A 20,614-nucleotide genomic window follows, 5' to 3' on the forward strand; every position below is an offset into this window, starting at 1 on the left:
TCTCCTAAGAACTCCCGTACTCCCGTACTTTCTGGGCTGCTGTTATTCACACCCCTCCTTTTCGAGAAGTGTTGTCCTTTTCCCTCGCGTCCCGTCCCAAGGACAAGAACCCAAGCATTCCCCCCTCGGCCTCCTCTTCTCCTCTTCCAAGACTTTCCTCTCTTCTATCTCTCGATACCCCCCTTCCCTCCTCCGTCTTCTTACCCTTTCTCCCTTTCTCCCTCCTATCTTACTCGCTTCTTTTGAGAACTCTCATCTTCGTGTGCCGTGTGTACACTATTTTACAGCGTCTTTTCTGTTGTCTTTTTCGGGGCGATTCACCGAGTCTTCCCGACCATTTTCTGGCGGACGACGTTCGTCGCTCCTACGGTAAATCCATTATCTGACTCATTTTCATCCATCTCCCCTTCTCCCTCTTTCCCTCTGCGTTGAGAAACGATACTCATTGCGTTAACTGGCGTTGATCTCCCTTCATTCTCCGCTGCTCCCAAGAAAAGGGACAAGAAATCAGTCTTGGCACAATGGCTGAACACCAAGAGAACACAACCAACAACACAACTGCTTCGCCTTCGACTACGGCTGCTCCTATGCCTGTTTCCATCTCGCAAGAGCAGCCTTCGTCCCAGCCTGCAACTGCAGCCCCAGCTCCTGTGTCGGCATCGACTCCTCCGGCTTCTGTGACTGCGACCGCGGCTGCTGCGACCGCGGCTGTTACTGCTCCTCAAATGAACGGAACTTCTCATTCAAGCGAGGAACTTTCCTGCTTGTGGCACGGTTGCTCTGAGAAATGTTCTTCTGCGGAGGCACTTTACGTAAGTTTTTGTCATTTCATAATATCCTGCATCGTTTCAGTCGCCTAGTTCCTCGACGACGCGCATACAATCAGACGACACAAACACCTGGGCTACCTGGATCAATATTTTCTTTTTTTTTTTTTTTTTTTCACTTGAACAACACTGACAGGATTAGGAACACATCTGCGAGCGTCACGTCGGTCGAAAGAGCACCAATAACCTCAACCTGAGCTGCCAATGGGGAAGTTGCCGCACAACCACTGTTAAGCGTGACCATATCACGTCTCACATCAGGGTCCATGTTCCGTTGAAGCCTCATAAATGTGAATTCTGTGGAAAAGCTTTCAAGCGTCCCCAGGATCTCAAGAAACACGTGAAGACCCATGCCGATGACTCCGTGCTTGTGCGGTCGCCTGAGCCGGGAGCCAGAAATCCGGATATGATGTTTCCTGGAGGTGGAAAAGGTAATGGCACATCCCCATTTTGTCCTTGCGATGTTAAAACTGACATGATATGCCTTTTGATCAGGCTACGCTGCCGCCGCTCATTATTTCGAGCCATCTCTGAACCCAGTGCCCAGCCAGGGATACGCCCACGGTGCTCCGCAGTACTATTCGTCTCACCCCCCACAACAGCCGTCCAATCCTTCCTATGGAAACGTATACTATGCTCTCAACCACGGTCATGACGGCCATGCTTCGTATGAATCCAAGAAGAGGGGCTACGACGCTCTGAACGAGTTCTTTGGCGATCTGAAACGTCGTCAGTTTGATCTCCAGTCTTACGCGGCGGTCGGCCAGCGCCTCCTTGGTCTTCAGAATCTGTCTCTCCCTATCCTGACTGGTGGCCCTGTGCCCGAATACCAGCCTATGCCAGCGCCCGTGGCCGTGGGTGGTGGCTATAGCCCTGGCGGACACGGTGCTCCCGTCTACCATCTCCCCCCGATGAGCAACATCCGCACCAAGAACGACCTGATCAACATCGATCAATTCCTGCAGCAGATGCAGGACACTATCTACGAGAATGACGATCATGTTGCTGCCGCCGGGGTGGCACAGCCTGGAGCCCATTATGTCCATGGCGGCATGAGCTACCGCACTACCCACTCTCCCCCCACCCAGCTTCCTCCAAGCCACGCTGTGGCCACCACCTCTACAGGTTCTTCCATGAGCAACCCTGCCACACACTCGCCCCCCACTGGCACTCCGGCTTTGACTCCTCCCTCTAGTGCCCAGTCGTACACCTCTGGTCGCTCTCCAATCTCCCTTTCCTCCGCTCATCGCGTCTCTCCCCCTCATCATGACGGTGGCTCGGGCATGTATCCCAGACTTCCATCCGCCACGATGGCCGACAGTCTCGCGGCTGGCTACCCCACTGCATCGAGTGCTGCTCCTCCTTCTACCCTCAGCGGCATCTTTGATGATGATCGTCGCCGTTACACTGGAGGCACTTTGCAGCGTGCTCGCCCTGAGGAGCGTCGCCTGTCCGTCCAGATGGACATCACTCATGACGGCAAGGAGGACGGCGAACGCACACCTACCGGCAAAGAGCGTTCGTCGGATTCCACTTCCCCAGTGCGTATTTCGGCTAGCCTCATTGATCCCGCACTGCACTCGAGCAGCCCGTCTGAAGCTGAGGCGGCTCTGCGCACCGCTCAGGCAGCTACGGAGGTGGCAGAGCGTGCTGACTCGCAGTGGGTGGAGAAGGTTCGCCTCCTGGAGTATCTGCGTAGCTACATTGCATCCCGTCTGGAAAGGGGCGAGTATGACTCCGACACCGAGACTCATGCTGCGGCCAGCGCTTCTCCGGAGACCAAGCACGATGGACACATGGATGGTGTGGAGACGAGCCATGCACCTATGACTGCTGAACAGTCTTCTGCGCCTCTCACAGCCAGGGCTGAGTCTCACAATGCTGTGATGTATCCCACACTTCATGGACTGGGTGGTGATGAAGATACCAAGATGCACAATTAAACCGGGGTTATGTATTGCCATCACCTGATTCCCCTTGCTGTTGAAGATGTCCCGCCTCTCTTTTCTCTTTCTACGGAGTTGACCGGTTCTGAGCCACATTTTTCTCAGCTTCCTTTCCTATCATTTCTTTTTTTCTTTTTCAATTCTCGGACCGGGCCAGTTCGTCTTGTGTGTGATTACCAATTTCATTTCTCGAATTGTTTTTCTTTGCCGGCTGGGACTCTTCTTTGTGTGTGTATGAAAGCTCATTTCTCAGAACATATCTCAATGGACTTGTGTTTATTGATGTAACAGTTGCGCTGAGGGGCAGTGTACTCCGTAGCATGTAGTCAATTGGTCTGTTTGTTTGGTCTCCATGGTCGACAACCGTTTTCAGCTCTTTGTTTGCTTGAATGGACGGGACTTTGCCGGAGGACAAAGTCGGTGCTGTGTACGAAATCTCCACTGCGGACTCAGGTGGTAGGAGTAGAAAACAAGGCTTTCCATCCAGTGTAACCATGAGGATGATGCTACAGTGTCAATTGCTGATCCTACTACACCTACCCCGTCAAAAAGGTCATCCTTCACTGCTTTGATATCGCACGAGGCGACACTTTTCCCACGGGCCACGCTAAGCCACATCCGGGACCGAGTGACGCAAACAGTCGATAGTGCGCAGGTACCTTACCTTACTAGTAGAACAGTTCATGTCAGGGACCAAATAAGCTGACCTGGGAGACCGGATGGAAACAAGCATACTACCATAAAGGAAGTATACTACTTGAACAAAAAGAGCCAATTGATTGCTCTCACTGGCTTCTTTTTTTTTTTTTTTTTTTCGAGTGTTGACGAATTATTGAGGAATGATGGTCCTCCGCGATGTTCCAGGCTTCCACCATGCTTGGCCTTTGCCCGATCCGGTAATGTTCCATTGGATCATGGATGGATCGATCTTCCACTCTACCTTAATGTTTGGTGAATTGTCGAGGTGGGAGATGATGAGGTATTATCTGGTTGTTGATGACAAGCTGGTTCATTATGATTCTTTGGTTTGTTGAGTAGATTCGGTACTCATGGTAATGTGATTATCGATTTAGAAAGTGATGAGCATGAGCACGAGGGATGTCTTGCTGATCATCACCGGTATTATATATACAGTAACTATGTAGTTCTCCTCTTTGTCAACGCTCTTTAAGCTGGTTTCCACTTGTCTGGAAAGATTGGGATGAATGTCTCTCTCAAACAAGCAACAAACTAGGACTTCGACTTTTCATGTTTCCTCCATTCTTCCCTCGTGCTCCACCGTCTCGCTTCTGTTTACGGCGGCTGGGGGAGGATCCATCGATGGAGCATGGTGGTATTGACTGGATGGGATGGGATGGGGGGATCTTTAAGACTCGAAGAATCCTTCTTGTATCCTTGAAAGGGTATCAAAATATTTTGATCTCTGCTTGTTTCGCAGTATCAACAACATTCATACTCTCTATCTAGGTGAATGGTGATATAATTGAATTCTTTTTCCCCACGCGGAAGAGGTCACGCCCCAAACACCATCGCGCGTTATCGTCACTGCGCCATCAACCATCACAAGCAACATCATCATCATCATCATCATCATCACCATCATCATCTTTCTTCCTCCTCTACCTATTCTTCTCCTTTTCCATGTCCTGACATTGGACACAAACCCTTTGTCTAATCAACTCCCCCTTTGTCCAACTTTTTTTTTAACCTATCCTTCAAAGGCAATAATAAGCCTTACTTAACGCACCTCTTTTTTTTTTTTTTTACTTCCTACTAAGTGGCTGGCTTCCCACCCCTCCCACCAGCCACTCACAGATCGCGTCGCTTTCTCTGCGCGGTGGCAAACCCGGCATCAGTTCCTTGGGTTCTTCTCCTCAGGCAGTTCATCCGAGTTTGCGACGAACGCTGGGATTTTCCCGGTTCAGGTTTTTCCCTTCTGCTTGTTTGGTCGCCTCTCTGTTTTCCTTCTCTGCTTCCGTCTATCCGACTTTGCTTTCGTCTTTCCCAAGCTGCATCCTGCTCCATTGCTGGAGACCAGACCATCGAAAAACACAAGGACGACTATCTCGTGTTTGATTGTTGATCAACCTTCTGAAACGCATTTGTTTACCTCGGCTTAGACTAGAAAACCACAACAAATCAACAAAAGATATCGAAAAGAATGCCTCTATCGAATCGGCGCCGCGCGCGGCGCAAGGAACTCCAACTGCAGGAAACTTCTGACGCCGAGGCTCCAGACTCCTCGCCATCTCGGCCTTCGAATAAGAAGCGCAAGGTCAGTGGGCTGACTTTGACTTTCTGCGATCGGGGTGAGTTTGGTTTGCTGAATCGCTCCAATAGGTCGATCATCGTCCTTCCCCTTCTGCCCGTCCCGCCAAAGCGCAAGAATCCGCCGATGAGGCCGACGACTCGTCCCCCGAAAATGAACTGTCGGCCAACCAGGACCTGGTGGACATGGTCATCTCCTGTCTGAACGTCGCCCGGGAAGAAGTGCGCGTTGCACGGGACCACTCGAACAAAAAGACCGAGAACACGCAGAGTATCCGCGCATATGCGAAAATCGCCGGCCGCAACTGGACCTACTACGTCAAAACACTGCATGTCAATATTGGACGCGAACCGGATCGCGAACCGAAGCTAGATGAGCAGTCGAGTCCCGTTACGATCGCTGCAAGGGCCCTCCCGGACGTCCATGTCGATCTGGGTCCGAGCAAGTTCGTCTCTCGCTTGCACGCGGAGATTTTCTATGACGGCGGGGAGACCCCTTCCTGGCACATCCGCGTCAATGGACGCAATGGGGTTCGGCTGAACAACGTCATTCTGAAGCGTGGGACCGATGCGATTATTTCCTGCGGCGACATCATCGAGATCGCCAACACCCAGATGATGTTCGTCACTCCCGGAGACAAAGCCAACATTCATCCCAGTTTTGTGGCGCGCGCGCATCGCATCGCCAATGGTGAGGAAGAATTGCTGTCGTGGGATCCAACCCAGCACTCGCACCCCCAGCCATCGCAGTCGAGCGCCGTGATGAACGATCAGACCTCTGCGACCGCTTCAGCCGCCGCCAGCGGCCAGCCATCACTTGCCCCCGCCCCGCAGTTCCTAAAACGCCAGGTGACTCCCCCGCCGCGCTCCCCAGACACCGTCGGCCCGCGCACCGCCAAACAGTCGCCGCTCTATAACCGCGGGATGATGATGGAAAGCACCGAGGAGATTGACTACAGCAAGGACTCCGCTAAGGATCTGAAACCGCCATATAGCTACGCCACTTTGATCGCGCAGGCGATCTTCTCCAGCGAGGAGGAGAAGCTCACTCTGAACAGCATCTACAATTGGATTATGGACAAATACGCGTTTTACCGGCATTCTCAGAGTGGATGGCAGGTAGGTCATCTTCATTTTCTTTTCAAATCCCGTGACGCTGCCCGCAACTGACAAACTTCAGAACTCAATTCGTCACAATCTATCGCTGAACAAGGCGTTCCAAAAAGTCCCTCGGCGTACAGACGAGCCAGGAAAGGGAATGAAATGGCAGATTGCCGCGGAGTACCGCGAAGAGTACTGGAAGAAGCAGCTCCGAAAGGGGACGACTCAATCGTCTGCTCCGTCGTCGCCTGCCACGAAAGAGCCTGTGTCGCGGAGTGCCAACCGCTCCGAAAACGTCTTCAACGGCAAGAAATCGCCGGCAGTGTCCTCACCAGGATTCAGCTCGTTCCCCGTGGCACCCGTGGAGGCCTACACGCCGGAACGGGGCTCGCGGGCCGCTCGCGGGGCCGACCATCCTCTGCGCAACACCAGTGCTCGGGATTACGAGGAGCCTTCCCCGTTGCCTACACGTTCTGCCACCAGGAATCACGGGGGCCACAGCGCATTGACTCGTACGTATGGTCTCTCTGACAATGTGGTGAATTCGCCGCCGGTTCTCTCGTCCTCGTACTACGATGACGGTCCGTCGTCGATGATTACTCCGGCCCCGCAGCGGCAGCAGCCTCGGCTTCCGCCTCCTAGCACAGCCCAGATCCCGTCCAAGTTCATGCCGATGAGCTCACCCGCGCAGTTCTGGAAATTCGCGGACATTGGCAGCACACCAGCGCGACCGGTGCCCGACATGAGTCCGCTCAAGGGTGAAGTCGGAGATGGGATCGGCAATTTCCCAAGCAGTAGTCCTCCGCCGCCGAATCTGGTCAGTCCCAGTAAGCCGGGGACATCGAACGGTCTCGGACACGGCCGGACGCTTCCACCACTGCGAACCGACCCAGGAGATCTCGGGGAAGCAAGACCGGGAGTCAACGGACTGGTCAAGTCGGAGCGACCGATGGCGCCGGCGGGGCCGGATGCGGATGACGATGACGAAGAAGGAGGATTTGATCTCGCCAGGTTTGTTTCCCCTGCTTTAATTGATGAATGGCCGATACTGATGGTCTATACAGAGGCTTCCAGCCGATTGGATCGTATCATCGGCAACTGAGCAATGCCGCTCGCGCGAGTGCAGCGACCTCTTGATCGCTCGCTAATGGATGACTATGTATTCTATGTACACCTACACCGATTGTGTTCGACTAAGAATTTGCTGGTTCAAAAAGTTTGACATGTTGCAAACTGATACATTGCTGTGTGTTTTTTTACTTTCTGCTTTGCTTTCTTCGAGTCGGGCTCTGGCAGCACATCCGGCCGTCCGGAGTCTTTCTTTATATGTCCACGGGATAGAAGCCTGGTTTGCGCAGAGGGATGAATGATGCATTTACAACAGGAACAAAAGGGACTGGCGTTGGGTTGCTTGCTTGCTTTATCATGTACGGAGTACTGGAGGGGCCCCTGGACGATGCGATGATAGGACGAGATGTAATGATATTCGCTTTTTATCCTTTCTCCCTACAGACCAAACTCAGTCCACCTTGACAGCCGGCCAGAATCTCTCCTCCAACCACACCACCTGCCGCCACCACTGCACACAGCGACCCATGAGAGCCTCACGCTCCTCGGCCCCCTTGATCTGCCCAGCCAACTCATCCAGCACATCCCCGATGCGCCGCACAAACGCTTCAAACTCGGGACTAGTCCAGTTGGGGATGAACCGCGTACGCAGCGCACCCCCATCCGCATCCTGCTCCGGGCCGGCTCTCCTCTTCCCAGCAGCCCCGAAAGAAGCCGCATACCGCCACGCCTGCAGATAACACACCTCGGTCGCCCACAGCACGACCAAGCCCTCGAGCAGACTCGTCGCGGCACTCCCCGCCGACATAAACATATCGATATACGCCTGGGTGATCCGGTTCGGCCCAAAGTACGTCTCCTCGACTCTGTCCCCGGCACGCACACACTCCCCCGTCTCCCGCTCCTCGTCCTCCATCGCCGCAGGCAACGCCGTCAGATCCAGCCCGAACTCATCCGCCGTGTCCTCGAAGAACTGCAGCTCCGTGCGGATGTTCACCAGCGCGTCGATGAGGACCTCCACGGCGCGGTGCTCGGCCGTCGCGGTGCGCGGCTTCGAGCTGTCGGGGTTGTGGGGCGGGAGGCGGATCTTGGACAGCAGCAGGCCGATGAAGCGGATGTAGGACTGGACGTAGAGGCGGTCCTGGGAGAGCCATTGCGAGAGGAGCGGCTTGGAGATCTGGCCGCAGCCGGCTTGTTGGAGGAAGGGGTGGGTTGTTGCGTTGGAGAGCGGGCAGGTGGAGATGTTGAGGAGGTGGATTGTTAGCGGGGTGGTCATTTTTGTTTGTTGGCTTTTCTGGTCGCTGGAGTGAGGGTGATGTTGGATGTAGACTATCTAGGCTCGTGGTGAGGTTGATGAAATGTTTGTCCTTATTGCGTGGGGCAGAAGAGGGGCAAAGGTCTGTTGGGCTGAAGCTTATCATTATCATTATCATTATCAGTTTGACGTCAGTCGGCAACTATACTAGTAAACTAGTCAGGAACAATGCATATTCTTATACTGCAACGACATCTATAAGATCATTGGACATAACGATCGCTTGTGGACATGTCCAGCCTAGGTAGAAGAACAGTATCTATGGACGACGGCCTGCTATGGACGAATACACAGGATTGGCCCGTCTAACCAGTCTCCAGACCTTTCCGCCTCCTCCTTGGGCAGCCTGCGAGCATGGAGCTTTCCCCTATATACCTGAATAAGCGCATATTTCTAGACAAGAGTGCAAGAGATAAAATCTATCGACTGTGCTCAGTTTATGAGATGGTGTCTAGAGGAAGGTGCTCGCCTTAGTTAAGTAAGGCTGATCAATCGAGGGATTGACGAGTTGTACGCGTCATGTTATGACATGGTCTAGACGCCATCTGGCCGTTTATTGAGATGGGTTCATACGAGTGTGCCTTTTGCCAAATCATCCAATGTTCATGAATGCGCCGATGATCAACGATGTCTGGAGCAACAAAATTAATTCACAGTCAAGATACCATTGACAGCATTGGCAGCCTCGCTGAGCCCTGTCTGTTTGCAGAGGCTCTCGTGATCGGATACAAGGGACTATAGGGACTGCTGATACAAGGTAACTTAATTCATAAAACGCATATAGAGCAAGGTGACCTTGGTTTGCCCAACCGCAACATCCTATTCCACCGTCGGAGCAACCACACTAAACCCGCCTGTATCACGGCAGATCATTCGCACCAGCGCTTCAAGCGTATAGCGAGCATCGTTCCCTGCATTGTGCAGGTTCCATCCGATGATTCCTAGTTCACCAAGGATGCCTGCCAATGAGCGCGGGTTTATCTCACTTCGGATAATACGATACAACTCGGCAGTGTCGATGCGCTCCAGGAAGGCGGTCGTGACGTCTTCAAAGACCGGGATGCCCAAACTTGCCAGATAGTTGACGTCCATTGAGGTGTTATGACCCACAAGGATCAGGTTGCGCTTCTGGTGCTTGTACTCAGGCCCACTGCCCAGCCGGACACCGTCTGTGTCTTCGATACCGAATGAGTAGGGAGGTTGGAAGCAGGCCTGAACCACATCCGCCAGCTTCCCTTTGGACACCCATTCGCTCTCCCCAAATTCAAAACTTCCCGGACATCCTGCCACGTATTGTCGGTTGACAATATGGCCATACTCTCGAACTCGCAGGTGACGGGAACGAATTCTCGAGGTCCACTTCTCTGCATTCTCACCTGGGGGAATGCCAACAAGATCCACGGTGTCCAGAGTTGAGATTCCCACTTCTGTGACCTGTTCATGACAACGCTCATTGCATTCGACGTCAACGCTGATCAAAATCGGCTCTTTCCAGAATGGAAACATCGCTGGATAATCCATATCGAGACGAGGGATCCCAGTGCTATCTGTGTCGTCAAGTCTTTGCGCCGTGCTGCAGTCGTCGTTTCGCTTCTCTTCCCAGGATCGTTCGTCAATAAGTTCTGGGAGATCCAGGGAGTGGTGGGATCGTAGACCAAGGTAACAATGCATTTTCTTCCGAGTTTGTAACAATTCTATTTCAGCCTGGAGCCGGAACTGCTGTTTCTTCGCCTTGGAGCCTTTGCTCCTACTCTTGTTTTTCGATGCATTTATTCCGTACTCAATCATTTGCTCATACGCGAGACGCACCTCATCCATCTCTGTAGGAGGCTCGTAGTTCGTCCGCGGAGGGATGGTCGCTTCCAGTTCATCTTTTATCTCCCGGCTTGTACACTGACCGATGAACGTCGGCTGAGGGAACCCGTCCTGTTTGAAGTCCAAGAGCATTCCCATTTTACTTTCTTCCGGAATTGATAGCGTACTTTCGAGCTCGCGGTTGATCTCCTGTATGAATTTCCGGACCTGAGCAGCAGGCACGAGCAACAGTGGACGTGGACTGAGCAGAGGAGGGACGTGGACGTAGTGTCTGCAATATTTCTGTCATCAATAGAGAGCAACACAGAGTGGTAATGCCAGATAACTCACATATCCCAAACTCTCTGCCAAAACTTCCCACCGTCGAAAAATCGACTGGCTACCGTCTGTGACAGTTCCTTGGGGACGAACTTGTAGGGATATCTAGACATAGCGATAAGGGGACAGAAGAATCCATCCAGTGGTGTTGATGGCTCCTCTTGATCGTGGGTGTTGGAATCTTTAATTTCTGGTGTCTGCGTGCATTCGTTGCACTTGTCGGTTTCTTGGACGGTGCTCTTGTCAAGCCCTTCGGCGGTTTCCTCTGGATTAGTTTTGGATTCCGAGTCTTTGTCGTCCTTTCCGGCCTGTATTTCTTCTTGTGTCACTACCGTCAAGGAAGCTTCTTCTGCGGTCTTGGTGTCAGTTATAGATAAAGCATTGAGACGGGTGTTGAACTGAAGCAAGGACTCATCCTCGCTGAAGAGCAGCTTTAGGCGTTCTGTTCTGTCCATCTCGTAGCTTTGAATAGGATGACTTCCACAATTGAAAGGACAAGTGAGATGAAAGAAGTAGTGTTGATAGCTCAGAGGTGAGTAAAGGATGAGTGAATGTAAGGGTCAAGTTGGGAAGATAGAAGGAGTGTTTGTCTACCAGGACAAGCAAACGAGTTCATATCAGTGACCTCGTACGAACCAACACATTGATACTTACTACCTTGCTTGGATATCAGTGAATAATGAAGTGAATATCGGTCAGCTATCGTCTCAATGGTCTCATTAGGAAATCATCTTCATCTTCTCGCGATTGTCGTAGCCAAGATGCCCTCAACTATCTCCTCACCATTGGCTTCACTGGCTTCACTTTCATTCTTCTAGTGTTTTATCCGAGCCCCCGACCTCCATAATGGTTCAATCCTATTGACAGTTTATTCAGCTAAAGTGGATCACTTGGTTTGAAAAATTGAAATGGTGGAATCTCTCGTGTTCATTAACCATCATGGTCGAGACATATAATCTCGACAAACATTAGTTGTCACCGAAGCCAACACCTCCATCTATCAAGCAACATCAATGTCACTGGTCAAGAGCATATCATGCACTGCCAATCAACGAAAGCAAAACAGAAGCAAATCAAGTGAAGTTATTCCCATTACCCTTGTTGATATGGGTTGACCTGTTTGTCGGCAATCAGCGACGGCGAGACGCAGGATGTAAATATAGCACGCGGAACAATGTTTCCCCGACAACCGATCAACAACATTGCGAGACCGCGGCTGATCAATCATGGTCGTGGCCACCAACGCCGCATCAATCTCTAGTCCTTGTGCCCGTCGCGCGTCTTTTCTCACTGGATATCGTCGATCGCAAGCCGCTTTGGGTCCAATTTGAAGCTACCATTCCATGCATTTGCCTTGATCGCTACCTTCATGGCTGCACGGATGGTGCCTCCCACCTAGCCCCCTACCATACCTCTTGTTCTGTCTAGGTTGCATTTGACGCTATCGCCTCCTCGAATCTCCGTTATTTCTCTAGCTTGATACGGAAGCCATGGTTATGGCAGACTATAATGATGAAGACGGTGGCGTCATTCTCGATGGTCCCTTTGATCCCGATGCGCAGGCCACCGTGACCGACTTTATAGATTACACTGAATATCTCCCCGCGGACCTGATCCGTTCCCTCACCCTCATACGTGGCTTGGACGAGCGCTACCTCGAGGCTACACAGAATGTTCACGAACTCACCAAGACGTGGGGCCAGCTCCCCGACCTTCCCTCCCACGAGCGCCCAGACGCGCAGACTCTCCGCAAAAACATCTCGGCGCAACTTGACCAAGCAATCAACGCGCGCGAGTCTGCCTATGCCGAAGCGTGCCGCCTCTACGATGTTGTCGATCGACACTTCAACCGACTGGAGTGCATCAAACAGAAGCTCCAGGCACTGCCGAAACCGGAGTCACGGGAACCTACACCTCCGGAGACTCAGACTGCGCCTAATAAGCGAGGCCGATCTTCAAAGAAGGGCGAGGCCGCTGCGCCGACGACAACGCGCATAAAATTACGGCTTGACGGTGCGGCAAATGCGGGGCCAAGGCTAGGACAGAGGTCGAGGAGTCGGCGAGGAGAGATTGCTGCCGAACAACTCGCCGGCCTGCATCCGGACTCCCCACTTGCTAGCACCGAGCACTCGGATGTGGAGACTGGAACGAAACCAACTCCCACAGTTGCGCCTGAGGAGCCCGCAGTCGCCAAGGGCAAAAAGGAGAAACAGACTCGTCGATCACGGACCGCCGCTCCACTTACGAACGGTCATGGCCATGGCGCTGCGATGTCGACCAGCAATGCTCTGGCAATGCTCAAACCCCCACCAGAGGATGCCAAACCTGGCAGTGAAGATTTGCCGTGGTTGCGCTTGACTGAATGGGAAATGACAAAACTGCGCAAGAAAATGAAGAAGAACGCCGTCTGGCAACCTAGTGAGGTCATGATTCACCGCGAACTCGCTCTCCGAGGGCGAGGGTGGGACGCCTATCGGCAAGCCAAAGCGGAAGCAGAGGCCAATGGCACAGAGTTTCTTGACTGCGACGACATCATGAACAATTATGTCCCGGGAATGTTGACGCGGCTCACCGACGCGAACGGCATTGAGGGCGTGATGGAGACCAAGTTGAGCAACCGTGGGATGAAACTCAACGAGGCGAAGAAACTCAAGCGGGAAAACATGGCGAGGGAACAGGCGGCAGCCGCAGCCGCCGCCGCAGCGGCGGAGGCCAAACGACTTGCCGAGTCTGGACCTACTGACGCAGCAGCTCCTGACCAATCTCAGGCGGCGTCATCCTTGGCCGCTCGGAAGCCAAGCAGAACCTTGAAGAAGAGGAAGATGGACGAAATCGTAGCTGCGGAAGTCGCACCCGCTCCCCCAGCGGACTCTGAAACTCGCGGTTCTCTGCGCAGCTCAGCAAAGCGCCGTATAATGAGCAAGGAAGCACCAGAAGAGACGCCTGTAGAGGACAATGAAGTCGCAGTCGGCGAGACGGCTGATAATGCAGTGAAAACCATAAACAATGGGGAGCCTGTCGAGACTCAAAAGGCGTCACCCGTACCATCAGCGGCCAGCACAGCAGCAGCAGCTCAAACCAAGGAAGCGAAAACCTCGACCCCGCCCGTCAGCCGACCTCCTTCCCGGCACCTTGCGCCTGGTGCATCGACGGATGTAGCCGCTCTTGCGGCCGGCAAAGATCTCCGTCGAAAGAGTGCCACGCCTGCAAGGAAGACTCCTGTACCGGACGGATTTCAGGCAGCCGGCCGCCGCAGGAAGCGACCCGCTCCCGGGCCGGTATCCTCGGGACAGGACGGCGGGGCAGCGGTCAGCTATGGCCGACGCAAGGCGAAACCTACCAAGAAGAGGGTCGGACCACGCGAACAGGGACAGAAGGATGGCACGACGAGGGAGGACATTCGCATAGATGAAGATGGCGTCTTGGAGGAGATTGACCCGAATGAACCCCGGTATTGTCTCTGCGGAGATGTCAGCTTCGGAACCATGATCTGCTGCGAGAACCAGGATGTAAGTGGATGCTTGTGTCTCACATTCTCCAAACTCGTACTAATGATTCGATAGTGCGACAGAGAATGGTTTCATCTCGAGTGTGTCGGTCTGTCTGAAGTGCCCAGCCGCACTGCCAAATGGTATTGCCCCGACTGTCGAGTGAAGTTCCACAAGGGCACCGATGGGATTGTCAGGCAGAGCTCTCGCCGGTGAAAGAGTCGATTCCTTGTGGTGCTTGAAAGCATATGTGGTGAATTTTCTCACTTGGCGTTCTGTTCATGATACCACAACCTTTCGCGCTATGTGTGTTTCTGGTATAATTGCGGACTTCCTTGATAGCATGGCGATGGTGCAGTGGTGTTCCGGAGTTGGATTCTCGTCTTTTGTTCAGAGGTTAGATTGTACGAAGTTTTATGCGTCTGAGAGATTTAAGGGACTTGAAAGGATCCTCACATGGCGGGTTGTCAGTATACTATGTACTATGCAAATTCAAGTTCTCAGATATCTACATTATCCTAACTACAGCTAGTTCTTTTAGACAGACCGAATGACTACTTCAACTCCCACTTCTCGCCGTCGTGAACGATCTCCACGGTTCGGTTCTCGTCCAGCGAGATCCGGCCCGCATGCAGGATCGCCGTGGTGGCAATGGTATTCTTGAGGGTGGGCAAGGGGCGCGCATCAAGCTGGTCCAGCGTCACGCGGCCTTCATTGAGGGCCGTGACGGCGTCGATGAACTTTTCGAAACTGATGTAGCCGTAGCCCGTCTGGCCACCGAAGTTGCCCTCTTCGTCGGGGGCGTAGCGCATGTAGAACCTAGCCCCATCGATCAATAAATGCCTTTCTGGACAGAGACCAAGCGCGCGACAGAGACTTACGGGTTGATCCAGGCCAATTGGCCCTGGTTGTCGTCGGTGACGTCGTAGCCGCGCTTGGCTTGGTTGATGCGGATTTCGCCCTTGGAGCCCATGTCTGCCAGCGGTCAGATTGTAAGGTTCGCAAGAAGCTGGATGGAAGAACTTACAGTGGAAGTATTGGTTGGAATGGACACCGGCCTTCTGGGGGGCGGTCCAGCTGGCCGTGTAAACACCTGTGGCGACCTTGGAGGGGTCCTGCTTGTTCTGCCAGTTCACCAGCAGGGTGATGGTGTCCTCTGTCTCCGGGGAGCAGCCCAGCGCGACGGCGGTGCCCTTGGCCGCGGACGCAGTGACCTTGACGGGAGTATAGTCGGGGACCATGCTCTCGTTGACGTCGATGTGGTGGGAGTTGAGGTAGTAGGAGATGTCGCTCTCCTTGCCGGCCCAGGCCTTGAAGGTCTCGAGCTGGCTCTTGGGCTGGCTCATGTAGGAGTAGAAATAGTTGAAGTCGCCCAGGTTCTTGGCCTTGGCGCGGGCGTCCGAGTAGGCAGGATCAAAGCGCTTGTGGTGCTCGATGTAGACAAAGACGCCGTGCTTGCGGGACTCCTCGAGGAGGGTGAGGTGGTCCTGCAGCAGCTTTGTGGCGGGCTTGGTGATCATGACGTGAATCTTGCGCTGGATGGCGTACAGGGCGATGGGGAAATGCGTTGGGTCTGGAGTGAAGATGGTGATGGCGGAGCCGGGCTCCAGGGCGTCAATTGCTGCCTTGTAGGCGTCGGGGTCGGTCTGGTCGTCTGGGGGGAAGGAATCGAAGGAAACGTCCAGGCCATTGTAGACCTCAGAGATGTTCTTGCGAAGATGCTCGCCTGGCCGGTCAGTTAAGCCTCGGTGTCTGGATACGGGTCGCCTCACGAATGCCAGGGAACTTGCGTCCGGAAACTCCCACCATGCTCAGCTTGCCAACCTTGCCTCGTCGTCGGAGGTCAAAGAGGGTCAAACCGACGACTCCAACCTTTTTATCCGAACCAGAAGCAGCACCACCCACGAAACCCGTGGTGTACTCTCCAGTTCCTACCTGCCGGCAAGTTAGCTATATCCGGTGAGTCGAACAGTGTGAATTCACTTGCCATCAATACACTAGGCGCCATCTTGAGTGCTCTAGAGGATGATATCGAAGATGAGCTTTAGTTATCAGCGTGCGGGGTAGAGGAGCGGGTTAGATTACGCGCCAGAGAGGGTATCTAGGAGGAGGAGAGCAATTTTCTCGTTACAATCTCAAATCTCACAGTCCACGGCACAGGAGGACTTTTGTAATCCCAGGTTCCCAGCGCATGGATAGCTTGACGGAAGAACGAAGGTTCCTCCAGCCTGAATTCTGCCGTTGGGACAGCGTCAATAGCCGATCCACATGTCGATTGGGGTACACGAGCAACAACAAACCCTCTATTTGTGGATGTTCTTGTCGCATTTAATCTGGTGGAAGGGCTTGAATAGTTCCAGGAGATTTCAGTGATACGGAGAAGCCCTGGCCTGTTTCAGAGACAACAGTAGCTGACTACTGTATGAGGATGTCTACTGCTACCAGGAGCTGTTGATAATACTGTCGGTCTTTGCTTTTCCGCACCAAAACGGCAACTTTCAATACCGATGAAAGACATGCTCTGATTGGTGGAGAATCTCCCGTCCGTCTTGTCGCGGCGAAAAGGCCGAGCCGGAGACCAAACAAGAAGGTGGGGGAAGTGGGATGTCAGCAAGTCACGGGAAAAAGTGTTGGAGCTTCAATTCGCGGGGTAAAATCATCGCGGAATATGGCCTGGTCTCTTCTTTAGAGACGCCGTGGGATTGTTTTTCGATTTATATTTATAGACGGGCGCCATGCTGGACTTTTCCTGCCTGGTAGGCTGGTATCATAATCTTCTTCTCATTCGTCCTGATTGAGCGCAAATTGGTTGTTGATCAGGTTGTTTACATACTGTATGTGATTCTTCCCTCCCAAGGCAATACTAAGGTATTCTTGTATACTGACCAGACTGATCACAGCATATTATATCATCAAAATGGCGTCGCGTACACCTCTCCGTCCCGGAGTCTATGCTCCCACCATGACCTTCTTCAACCCCGACACTGAAGACCTCGATGTCCCGACCATCCGCCGCCATGCCGTCCGCCTGGCCAAGGCCGGTCTGGTCGGTCTAGTCACCATGGGTTCGAACGGTGAAGCCGTGCACCTGACCCGCGAAGAGCGCAAGACGGTCATCCGTGAGACACGCTCCGCCCTGGTCGAGGCCGGGTTCGCCAACGTGCCCGTCATCGCCGGCGCCAGCGAGAACAGCATCCGCGGCACCATCGAACTGTGCAAGGAATGTGCCGAGGCCGGCGCCGAGTACGTCCTCATCGTACCCCCCAGCTACTACCGCTACGCCGTCGGCAACGACGAGACACTCTACGAGTACTTCACCGCCGTCGCGGACGGCTCCCCGCTCCCCATCATCCTGTACAACTACCCCGGCGCCGTCGCCGGCATCGACATGGACTCCGACCTCATCATCCGCATCTCGCAGCACCCCAACATCGTCGGCACAAAGTTCACCTGCGCCAACACGGGAAAGCTCACCCGTGTCGCCGGCGCCCTCAACGCCATCACTCCTCCTTCCCCGCTCGCCCCCGCCACAAAGAAGCCCTCCACCAAGCAGGTCGAAAACCACCCCTACGTGGCCTTTGGCGGTATCGCCGACTTTGCCCTGCAGACGCTGGTGTCCGGTGGCTCGGCGATCCTGGCCGGCGGGGCCAACGTCATCCCCCGACTGTGTGTGCAGATCTTCAACCTCTGGAGCGAGGGCCGTTTGACAGAGGCCATGAAGGCTCAGCAGTTGCTCAGCAAGGCCGACTGGGTGCTCACCAAGGCGGCCATCCCCGGTACCAAGAGTGCTATCCAGAGCTACTATGGCTACGGCGGGTACCCTCGGCGGCCATTGGCCCGACTTAGCGAGGAGCAGGCGCAGGCCGTGGCGGAGAAGATTAAGGATGCCATGGAGGTGGAGCGTTCATTGCCGGACATTGCATAGACTCTTCTGTGATTTACCTTATTATCGAATGCAAATGAAGCTATGATTGGTTCTGTCGAGTACAAGATACCTTTTCGGGTCGATTGAAGTCCGCTGTAGTATAAGTTACATACCCTTACTCGGGGTATCATTGATAAGAATGACCTTACGGAGTATTCAAATTGCCTTTCACCTTCTTTCATGATTCTCGAATTCTCTTCGTCTCGTTTCTCGCCCGATAGACTTCCATGCTCTCTTTCAGCTGTACCAGAATCCAGTTCTCCCAAATCATGAGGCCACCCCCACGCCAGGCACAATCCAGCCTGATGCTGATAGGTGGACAATTTACCCCGAGCGGGCAAGTTCTCGAATGCTACCAAATGCATCAAAAGATATGACGAACATGGAAAAAATAGTAGTCATGCGACGTTTGAATTTTATCGATGAGATTGGGTCTCAGTATTCACCAGGAGGTTGTAGCGATGGATGGAGTGCCATCTCCGAGGGAAGCCAAAGAAATCCCGCAACATAGGAACAATGCTCACCTTTCGTGTTCAGCTTTACTTGGGAGAGTCAGTATAGGGCAGTTACTGCAGTTGGACTGATAGAGAATGCAGCAGTCAATCGAGGGTTGTAGTTCAATCACACTGCAAACTCAAAGCATGAAACGTGTCTGTCGGAGCAATCAACGGAACTCGACGCGCCTGGCAATTCTTGCGGGCAAAGGTTCACGATAAGACTTGCTCCGCAGTCAATAGTGATAATTGGAGAAGTGGGTTGGATCAACGAAGTGGGTTGGTGCGTTCAGGACGCTGCGTGGCGGATTTAAAGATCGGCCTTGTCCCTGCGCTGGAGGGGCTGCTTCTCTCTCTCTCTCTCTTTTTTCTCTATACTCGTGTCTGTCCTTGACTCTGGAGCTGTCTCTCTGTCGTCTTCCATAGCAATTGATCCCATCCTTCACCATGCCTTATCCCGAAGAAGCTGAAGGTTTCCAGGTCGACAGCCCTGAGACTTTCACCACTTTCCACAAGAGATTTGTATGTGACTCTCGCTTGCTTGCGACTCGGTAGTCGTTGCTGATTTATCTCTCGTTGCGCATTAGTTCAAGTTGAAGCCTTTTGGTGATTATGGTGAGCGAACACCTTGAATCAAGATGTTGCAAATGCTGACACCATCCGCTTTAGATGTCGACATCAAGATTGAAGCTTGCGGGGTCTGCGGCAGTGATGTGCACACGATCAGTGGTAAGTCTTGAGTCTGCGTCCAAGAAACCAAAAGAATGGCCTCGCTAACCGCATTGTTTCAGGTGGCTGGGGAGCCCAGAGATTCCCCCTTTGCGTGGGACATGGTAAGAACAGGCCTCTCCCGTACTCTCATACCGAGGCGAAACATGGCTGACTAGGTCGCTTCGGCAGAAATCGTCGGTCGTGCAATCCGTGTGGGCAGCAAAGTGACCCTGGTCAAGGAGGGCCAGCGGGTGGGTGTTGGCGCTCAGTCCTATTCCTGCGGTGAATGCAAGCAATGCAAGAACGACAACGAGACCTACTGCCCTGTCCTCATGATCGATACATATGGCGCCGAGTGGCCCGAGACTGGCATCGTCAGCCAGGGGGGTTACTCATCCCACGTCCGCACCCACGAGCACTGGGTCTTCCCCATCCCCGAAGGCCTCGATACCAACCTCGCCGCCCCCATGCTGTGCGCCGGTCTGACCGCATACTCTCCTCTGGTCCGCAACGGTGCCGGCCCTGGTAAGAAGGTGGGCATAGTAGGGCTCGGAGGCATCGGACACTTTGGTGTGATGTTCGCCAAGGCGCTCGGTGCTGAGGTCTGGGCCATCTCCCGGAGTCGGGCCAAGGAGGCCGATGCTCGCAAGCTTGGTGCAGACGGATACATCGCCACGGCGGAGGAGGGCTGGGAGAAACCTCACCGGTGCTCGTTTGACCTCATCATCAACTGTGCCAACTCGTCCGAGGGCTTCGATCTGGCCAAGTACCTGTCCATGATGGATGTGCACGGCCGCTGGATCAGTGTCGGTCTGCCCGAGGAAGAGGGTCAGGTCATCAAGGCACAGAACCTCATCTCGAATGGAGTCCTGATCGGAGCCAGCCATCTTGGCAGCCGAAAGGAGATGCTGGCCATGCTTCAACTGGCGGCCGACAAGGGCCTGAAGAGCTGGGTGGAGGAGTTGCAGATCGGCGAGGAGGGTCTCAAGGAGGCGATGCTCCGGATGAAGAAGGGAGATGTTCGCTACCGGTTTACCCTGACTGGTTATGACAAGGTCTTTGGTCAATAATTGGTGATGCACTAATACGACTAAGATATGAGGATATGACAGAAAAGCTTTGTACAGTTTATGCATAGTACTGATGATATAATTCTGGGCGTTGCCTTTTATACTGTCGGCGATCCCCAAGGTACTCTATGTGCTAGTGACTAGTTGCGGCCATTCAGTCCAGGCGAAAATTTTGTGAGATTTCAATATCCAATTAGCCAGATAGTTGAGAAAATCCTGCAGGGAAGCATGAGTTCGAGAAAGAACTTCAGAGGAAATTGTTCCCGCT

At 53.4% G+C, this 20,614-nt stretch overlaps 7 protein-coding genes across 7 annotated transcripts; 4 read left to right on the plus strand and 3 right to left on the minus strand.

The window, feature by feature from the left end:
- Positions 1 to 521: 521 nt before the first annotated feature.
- pacC (putative C2H2 transcription factor PacC) lies at positions 522 to 2,770 on the plus strand (the record flags this gene model as incomplete). The annotated part of the gene is made up of 3 exons (XM_026754189.1): positions 522 to 812; positions 970 to 1,258; positions 1,323 to 2,770. 3 exons carry the CDS (start codon positions 522 to 524, stop codon positions 2,768 to 2,770), a joined length of 2,028 nt encoding a protein of 675 aa, XP_026618396.1.
- A 2,164-nt stretch (positions 2,771 to 4,934) lies between these two features.
- CDV56_101269 (putative forkhead transcription factor Fkh1/2) lies at positions 4,935 to 7,279 on the plus strand (the record flags this gene model as incomplete). Its single annotated transcript, XM_026754888.1, has 4 exons — positions 4,935 to 5,048; positions 5,114 to 6,160; positions 6,222 to 7,153; positions 7,207 to 7,279. The coding sequence occupies 4 exons, from the start codon at positions 4,935 to 4,937 to the stop codon at positions 7,277 to 7,279; spliced, it is 2,166 nt and encodes a 721-aa protein (XP_026618397.1).
- Positions 7,280 to 7,661: 382 nt separating this feature from the next.
- CDV56_101668 (putative transcription regulator PAB1642) lies at positions 7,662 to 8,486 on the minus strand (the record flags this gene model as incomplete). Its single annotated transcript, XM_026755287.1, has 1 exon — positions 7,662 to 8,486. One exon carries the CDS (start codon positions 8,484 to 8,486, stop codon positions 7,662 to 7,664), a length of 825 nt encoding a protein of 274 aa, XP_026618398.1.
- An 858-nt stretch (positions 8,487 to 9,344) lies between these two features.
- On the minus strand, positions 9,345 to 11,113 carry CDV56_101898 (uncharacterized protein; the record flags this gene model as incomplete). Its single annotated transcript, XM_026755517.1, has 2 exons — positions 9,345 to 10,611; positions 10,671 to 11,113. 2 exons carry the CDS (start codon positions 11,111 to 11,113, stop codon positions 9,345 to 9,347), a joined length of 1,710 nt encoding a protein of 569 aa, XP_026618399.1.
- A 3,587-nt stretch (positions 11,114 to 14,700) lies between these two features.
- Positions 14,701 to 16,154, minus strand: CDV56_102611 (Gfo/Idh/MocA family protein; the record flags this gene model as incomplete). The annotated part of the gene is made up of 5 exons (XM_026756230.1): positions 14,701 to 14,965; positions 15,028 to 15,121; positions 15,174 to 15,872; positions 15,919 to 16,081; positions 16,143 to 16,154. 5 exons carry the CDS (start codon positions 16,152 to 16,154, stop codon positions 14,701 to 14,703), a joined length of 1,233 nt encoding a protein of 410 aa, XP_026618400.1.
- Positions 16,155 to 17,063: 909 nt separating this feature from the next.
- Positions 17,064 to 18,071, plus strand: CDV56_102916 (dihydrodipicolinate synthase family protein; the record flags this gene model as incomplete). Its single annotated transcript, XM_026756535.1, has 1 exon — positions 17,064 to 18,071. One exon carries the CDS (start codon positions 17,064 to 17,066, stop codon positions 18,069 to 18,071), a length of 1,008 nt encoding a protein of 335 aa, XP_026618401.1.
- Positions 18,072 to 19,012: 941 nt separating this feature from the next.
- On the plus strand, positions 19,013 to 20,346 carry CDV56_103131 (NAD(P)-dependent alcohol dehydrogenase; the record flags this gene model as incomplete). Its single annotated transcript, XM_026756750.1, has 5 exons — positions 19,013 to 19,087; positions 19,153 to 19,180; positions 19,235 to 19,294; positions 19,357 to 19,398; positions 19,466 to 20,346. The coding sequence occupies 5 exons, from the start codon at positions 19,013 to 19,015 to the stop codon at positions 20,344 to 20,346; spliced, it is 1,086 nt and encodes a 361-aa protein (XP_026618402.1).
- Between the last annotated feature and the right edge of the window lie 268 nt (positions 20,347 to 20,614).

This window comes from Aspergillus thermomutatus (genome assembly GCF_002237265.1).
Source record: "Aspergillus thermomutatus strain HMR AF 39 chromosome Unknown NODE_8, whole genome shotgun sequence".
NCBI lineage: Eukaryota > Fungi > Ascomycota > Eurotiomycetes > Eurotiales > Aspergillaceae > Aspergillus > Aspergillus thermomutatus.